General features: G+C 37.1%; 1 protein-coding gene across 1 annotated transcript in view; it reads right to left on the reverse strand.

The window, feature by feature from the left end:
• ADAM23 (ADAM metallopeptidase domain 23) overlaps window positions 1-7,845 on the reverse strand; it is a 154,457-nt gene that overhangs the window by 54,412 nt on the left and 92,200 nt on the right. Inside the window, exons 6-8 of the mRNA XM_004674351.2 lie at window positions 5,383-5,446; window positions 1,669-1,741; window positions 882-958 (exon numbers count right to left, since the gene is read on the reverse strand). Coding sequence (XP_004674408.1) covers window positions 882-958; window positions 1,669-1,741; window positions 5,383-5,446 — 214 coding nt within the window. The remainder of the gene's footprint in view (window positions 1-881; window positions 959-1,668; window positions 1,742-5,382; window positions 5,447-7,845) is intronic.

Here is a 7,845-nt window from a genome sequence, read left to right on the forward strand (position 1 = left end):
TGATAGAGGTGGACTATAGGGAAACATCAACAGCCTATATAAAACTTATTATTTAACCTGCAACTAAGTTTTTGATAGCTATGACCTAATTTCTTTACCAAAAATAGATTTAGCAAAACATTATGTAAAATGTGCAATTTCAAGTATAATTACTTATTAAGTCATCTAGTAAATTACCATGTTAATCTATATGCTGTGGAAATAATTCTTGGTTGCATGGCTTTCAGCATGTAATTACTAAACAGTTCCCATCATTACAGCTTTCTAATCTATTATGAAAAAGACTAGGAACGTAATTTTGGTTACAAAGCCCCACATACTCATCAATACATGGCAGCTATGTGACAGTTGTGATCATAAATCACATGATTCTTATTTGGTAATTGTCATGACACTAATGGTCAAATAATTTACTTTGTTCATAAAACTACAACTAGCTTCAAAGTTTGGTGGAAAAGAGTTTTTATTTTGAAAGAAATACAAATAAACATTATGTGCCCACATTTCAAAAACCTAACTCCTCTCCCTACATTTTTAGTTAGCTGAAATACTGTGTATGATGTTACATAAACCATATAGGAAAAAACTCTGTGCTTTCAAGAGAAAAAAAAAATCGCATGGCAATTTTCATAAGAAGGTAAACAATACCTTCCTTATAGACATCAGGGTTCATAGACCAGTATAACCAATTTATATGACTAGTAGGGGAAGATAAATAAAAAAGTAATATGCCTGTAAGACTCTAACAATAAGGGTCTGTCTTGCTGCTTTTGTTTGCTGGAGGAAGGAGCCTTGATCTAAACTATGCTAGGTGTCAGTATGTGTGATGAGAGTTGCACAAGTTAAGGGGTGGAGGGCTGCTGTGTCTGGTGCACACTCACATTCGCCGCTCTCTTTCTCCGCCTTTTCAGCCACTGTAACTCAGGTAGAAGGGGCCACTGGTCACCGCCTTCTCTGCCTATGTGACAGAAAAAGAAAGGGCAAGATTTACACTTGACAGCATGTCAATGAGAGTATGTTTTCAAAATATTATGTGAAGGAATAACAGCAATGATAACATAGATCATTTAAAATAAACTCAGGGTGGGGGGGGAAGGACACTGATCATTAAACATTTCACATTCTCATGGCCCCAGTCTAACTCAAAGGTGTCATTTTCATCCAAATAGCAAAAGCATACTGAGCTGTGGAAGACATTAGCGTATGCATAGTTGGTCTACAGCTACCTGACCTTCAATGTCTGAAATTTTAGGATAACTTTGCTATGCTTAATTTATTTTAGAAGTAAAAATAATGCATAATTGTTAAAGACATTTTGTTCTGATAGACAGGATATGAAATACCCTAAAGCTTTGGCCAACATCAGCTTGATTAAGAGACAATACAGGTTGAAGAAAGACAGCACTCAGAGCCAAGAAGGCTGAAGGATGAACCCCACTGTGAAGTGCTATGTTAACCTTGGCCATGCTCTCCCTCCTGGACTTCATAGCTCAGGGTTTCCCTTGGAAGTGATCCTCCATGCCTCACTGTATGAAAGTCACAGCTCACTCTTCTGCCCATCCAACCTGCTAACAGAGCTTGACCAATTTCACTTCCAAATGAGCCTGTCTGTTGAGTTCCCCCAAGTTAGAAATTTTATAACATAAAAACTACCTCAATAAAACTTACTGAGATTCTTCATTTGCTTAAAGTATTGGCCTGTCAAGGTTTTCTGGATTATATGTGGTCGACCTGTGCTTTTCTGAAACAAAAACAATGTAGACAATTAAAAAGCAAGATGAGGCCCTCCCTTGTGGCGCAGCGGGTTAAAGCACAGCACTGAGAAGCTTAAGCCACTTCCGCATGAGTTCGATTCCCTCCTGCCCCGGAGGTGACCACATGGCGTAGCAGACCTCTCCTGGCCCGCCCGCTGCTCCCCTCAGCAGTGTACTTCGTCAATCTGCCTGCTCTGTACCCCACTCTGTCTCTGGTGAATCCTCTCACCCACCGCATCCCTGGCCTGTACCCCAGTTCTATATGAATAAATAAATAAATCTTAAAAAAAAAAAAAAAAACAAGATGAGATACAGCCTCTATGGATTTATACTAAAAACTCCTCAAAGGTCCATCTTAAAATGGCAGCTTTATTGGCTAATTTTCCAGAATCAAAAGTAAAAATATATGACCATGAAATTTTAATTTTCATCAAACTGGGTGCCATGATTGTTTCAGGCTTGCTACTCTTAAGTCTTAGCTTTCTTCAAAGTCCTAAATAGTCACAAACAACAAAAAAACATGGTCACACATAAAAACCTGCTGAATGCTTTACTACTCTTTCAAAATGTAAATTAAAAAATACCAATCTTTGCCATCAAATTGGCAAATGTTTAAAAATCACACTGCCTACAGATAATTATGATTGCAAGGCAGAAAACATTCTCATAAACTGCTGGTGGCATAGTTCTCTGAACTGGTAGCATAGTTCAGAGGAAAATGTAGCAGTTCTATCAAGAGCCTTGAAAATATATCTTTTGCCTAGAAATTATAGCTTTAAGAATGTCTATTACCATTACTATCATTACTATTAACTTTCATTACTGAATGCCAGGGAGATGCCAGGATTTCCTCAGGAGAATTCATACAATACTTATTTTATCTTCATTTCACAAATAAAAATATTGAGATTCAGAGAGATTCACTATTGAGTTAAAATTACAAGACAAAATAATGTTTCCACTTGTTCTTTAAAATACAGGAATATATGATTTGAAAGTTGAGAGAATATACACTAAACAGTAAGAAGTAATATTTGGGAGATGGAAGATGGATAGTTATTATTTAGTTAAGTATCTGCTTGTTTTGCTCTCCCAAATATCCTGCAAAGTATTGGTTTTAAAGTCAGGAAAATGGTTATTAACAAGAGCATTATACAGTAACTACATAAATCAGTAAAAGTTTTACTACTTATTTATTACTTGAGAGAAAATGAATTCTCATTAAAAATGTTCTATTCCTATTACTTGACTTATTATCAAGCATACTAAAATTAGCAATAATAAATTAAACATGAAAAAAATATAAATTCAATTATAGGAGTCTTAATTCTGCTAACAAGTGAAATGGTAGCTAAAATAATGAAAATCCTAACTAAGTTTTGCAACATAATTTTTAAAATGGACTAAAGTTTCAAGCACTGCTTTTTTCTCTCTATCTATGGTGAAGATGAGGGCAAATTGTACAGAAACAAAAGTAATACGTAGGAAGGAAGCTAAAAAGAAAAAGGCAGTATACTTTTAATCATCAGGAGAATATGATTATGCAAAACCCATGCTTTAAACATCGTGATAATAGCAGTTTATATTTATAAATCTCTCAACAATTTTCTAGGCATAGTCTACATTCATTAATGCATCAACTCGCAAAATTGCCTTACTAGGGATGCATTGAAAAATTACCTCATTTTAAATATTTAAAATTCTAAAGTTGAGGGACTTATTGCTTTGTTCTGTTCTTTTTGTTTTGCTAGGGTAATAGGGGTGTTAATCAATGCCGGAAATCAAAACTCATTTTTTTTGCTGAATGAGTCAAATAATTTTGCTATCTATAGGTTATCTAGGTACCATGGAACAGGGGGAAAAGCCATTTCACTTAATCAAAATGTCCTTATCTAAGAGCAGTTATCTTCATTATCTGATAATTTTTATAGCTACTAGTTGAAAAATATTTTTTAACATCATGCATTTAAATTTTAACAACTGTTGTTCTTCAAATTAAAATTTACCCCATATTTATGTATATATTGCCACAGAAAATGAATTTTTGTCCATTTAACTGTTTTATCAATGCCTACATGACTGCTATCTATTTCAAAATTAATTTCATCTACATCTGAACTCTCTAAAGGGAAAGTGTTTTCTTTTCCCCATCAAATTAGTGCAATATTCTAATTCTACAAATCTTAAAATATTCTTTTCCAATTACAGCTTTTATTCATTTATATAATTCCCTGCTGGTACCTCGCAGCACCTTCATCTCCTGTCACTCTAGGCCCCGCTCCACTCCTCTCCAACCTGTGCATTTCCTCAGTCCACTAGAAACACTCCAACCTCAGGGCAATTCCATTTGGTCTTATCTTGACATGTTCTTCCAGCTACCTAATTTCTTGAAGGTCTTTATTCAAAATGACTGTCTCATTGTACTCATCTCTGGAGTGTTAATGAGAAAGTTTAATTCCACCCTCTTGGCTTCATTGTGTATTTGTGTTTTTTTTCTCCTCAGCATGTATCAATAACATAGCATATGTAATTACTTATTCACTCTCTTTTATTCAGGTCTGCCCCTGTCGGTCATCAGCCCCATTAGGCCTAGGACCTAGCTTCTAGGTCTTTTTTGTTCACCACTGTCTCTTCAGCAACTAAAATAGCTCCCAGCATGTAGTCAGGCATTGTTACTACATTTGACTACTAAAACCAAAATTTAAATTTGGTTGTATTCTATTGGTGGGCAACATTGTTAGAGCAGTAATCTCTCCTTCTGCTGCCCCTACCCCCATCCCAGTTTTATTGAGATATATTTGACATATAAAGTTGTGTGCGTTTAATGCGCACAATGTATATATTGTAAAATGATGACCACAGTAAGTTACATCCATCACCTCACATAATTACAGTTCTTGTGATAAGAACTTTTAAGATCTTAAGATCTATGCATGGCGGTTTTCAGACATACAATACTGCCTTGTCAACTACCGTCATCATGCTGTACTTTAGATATCCAGGAATTATTTACATATTTTGAACATCTTCCCCACTTCTTCTCTAGCTCCCCACTAATCTGTTTTCTGCTTTTAAGATTCCACAAATAAGTAAGATCACACAGTATACCTTTCTTTGTCTCACTTATTGCACTTAGTATTATACCCTCATGATTTCTGGTCTAGATTACTGGCCTATCCCTGACTCTAAACATTATTTTTTTTTCCATTTATCAAAAGAAAACTAAATATTATACAATGTAATCACAGTTCATTCACACATTCTCCCACTGAAGACTTAGACTCACTAAAGTGAAGTACATACTAATAATCATACAATTACCTAACGAAGAGAGTAAGAATAAAGATTAATTTAAAGGAAGTTTGTTAATACACAATAAATATTCTCTCTGCTCTTGGACCTGACCTTCATATCAAGAGATCAATGTTTCTGCTTCTAATCACATCTTAGGGGTGTGAAAACTGGGATCTGCAACTTAAGCTTCAAAGCTCATGCCACGTAAGTTTGAAAAACAAAGTCCTCTGTACAAATGCTTATTAAAATCTACATGACTTACTCTATTGCTCAAAAGGAAAAATGCTGGAAGAGTAAAACACCCTGAATAAACTGATGTCACAAGCAGACTTACCTCATCATGAATCAGCTCCATCGGTTCTATCATGTATACAAAGGAATTATCTTCGAACATACCACTACAACACAAGAAATAACACAGAGAGAATGAACAAACAAGACAAACAGCAAGAAATCCCAAGCCACACATTGTCTTTATTTTTTTAAGGGCAATATTTTTTTTTAAATAATTTTTGTTTGAAATCTACACATGAATTGTCAAAGGAAAGCTTTTACCTCCATCTGTGTTAACTGCTCTCATTACATTTTTTAAACTTTATGTACATTTTTTTACATCATTCTTCATTTTGTACTTTTTTTCACTTCAGTTGCAACCCTGTGGACTTCCCACCACCAATTCACCCAGGTGCCATTACCACAGTTCCTGGTATATCAGAACAAATACCTTTGTAGTGCCCTAAATCAAATTCACTTACCTGTATGCACCAACTGTGGTCACAGCAAAATACCCGATGACCAGTGTCAAAGCATATACCAGGAACACACCTATTATGCCTGTTATATTTAAATTTTGACATTAGCTGACCAGATTAGAAGATTAATCTAGAATAGGATTATACATGCAATTTCAGCCTCTTAAGTTTTTTTCTTTAAAAAAAACCTATACAATTAGTGCAACTTTCTTGTTATGCGAACCCAGTGTTGTCTAAAAGAAAATACAGTTTCTTCCTGGATTAGAATAATCTAAAGTCATCTGATCCTTAAGAGGAACATAAAAGTAGTTTAATAACTACAAATTGTGAGTTTCCATCAAGCGATATGACTCTGTGTTGCAAGTCACATTGAACTCTGAGAGACAGGAGTTTTTACAAAAGTACAAAGATAGGACTTGCAAGATCCCTTTTTCATGACACAGCCATAACTCAATCTTTCCCAGGAATGTTACTGTGCTGGGGACTAAGCAGGGCCCACAGATGCTTGTGCACGAGCTGCTTCTAAACTCTCACATGTTCTTCTCATTCGCACCCACCCAGACCTGAGTGACTCCGATTCAGCCTTAGGCCTAATCTGACAGATAAGAGCTGTGGGACAGCCCTGGGAAATGCTTTAGAGTAGATTCAGTCATCCCATCAGCCCCTCCTTCTCCTTCACAGTATCTATCAAAATCACAAAATAATATTGGCCTGGGTAATCATATGTTTAATGTAATCATATGTTTAATCTATGAATCTCCTGCACACCTAAGTGTCAAGAGCTCAGGGAACATTCGCTCCTTATACGTCAGTCCATAGCTTGTCCCTCACAGAGGGTGAACACAGAAGAGATCACTAAGAAAAGATCTCTTATTTATCACGAAGATAAATATCTAAGAGAGGAAAGATGGAAAAGGTGGATGAATGAGGCGAGTTGATTGTCCCAGTGAGAAATCCACGTACTGAAGTCCATTGCAGGTCGACAGAGCGGCTCTGGAATCCTTGACTCCTCGGATGCTCCCATGATAGTAACAGTGCTCCCCACCCTGCAAGGCAGAAGGTGACATTAATCTACTCTTTTCCAATGTGAGTCACACTTTAGGATGCTTTATAGGACAAATGTAAATGTAAGGGTAGGCCTAGGAGCTACAAACTCTTTCAACTTTTCTAAAACTAGAATGCGTAGGTTAAATTTTTCTTTAAAGATTTATATATTTGGCCCTCCCTGGTGGCACAGCGGGTAAAAGCACAGCACTAAGAAGCTAAAGCCACTTCAGCATGAGTTCAATCCCCGCCTGCCCCGGAGGTGACCCACATGGCGCAGCAGACCTCTCCTGGCCCGCCTGCTGCTCCCCTCTGGGAGGATTCTGGTGAATCCTCTCATTGCACCTGCGCCTCTGGCCTGTACCCCAGTGCATACAGAACTGGGGTACAGGCCAGAGGTGCAGAGACAGTGAGAGGATTCACCAGAGACAGAGTGGACAGCAGAACAGGCAGATCGAAGCACACTGCTGAGGGGAGCAGCGGGCAGGCCAGGAGAGGTGCGGGCGGGCCAGGAGAGGTCTGCCTCGCCATGTGGGTCACCCCCGGGATGGGAACTGAACTCATGCTGAAGTGGCCCTAGCTTCCCAGCGCTGCGCTCTAACCCACTGCGACCCCAGGGAGGATCCGTGTATATTAAATTTGATGGAGAAAAGACTTGCATAGGAATAAGACACCAATGAAACTACTACAGTTTATTTTCCTTTCTGAGCATGTAAGGGTGTAGATGCCAGGTGTGGTGAAGGTCTTCTACCTAAATAAGGAGAGCACTCAAACATGCTGTTTATAATAGTTTCTAATAGAAAAGTACATCAAATCTTGTTATTTACTTTCCTATCTTTTAAAAGTTGCTTTAAAAATTTTTTTAGAAATAATAGATGAGTTTATATTTCAACATCAAATAGTAACTATAATATAGATATTTCTTTTTTTTTTTAAAGATTTATTTATTTATTCGTACAGAACTGGGGTACAGGTCAGAGATGCAGAGGGTGAGAGGATTC

This window comes from Condylura cristata, unplaced genomic scaffold (genome assembly GCF_000260355.1).
Source record: "Condylura cristata isolate star-nosed mole 26May11 unplaced genomic scaffold, ConCri1.0 scaffold00002, whole genome shotgun sequence".
NCBI lineage: Eukaryota > Metazoa > Chordata > Mammalia > Eulipotyphla > Talpidae > Condylura > Condylura cristata.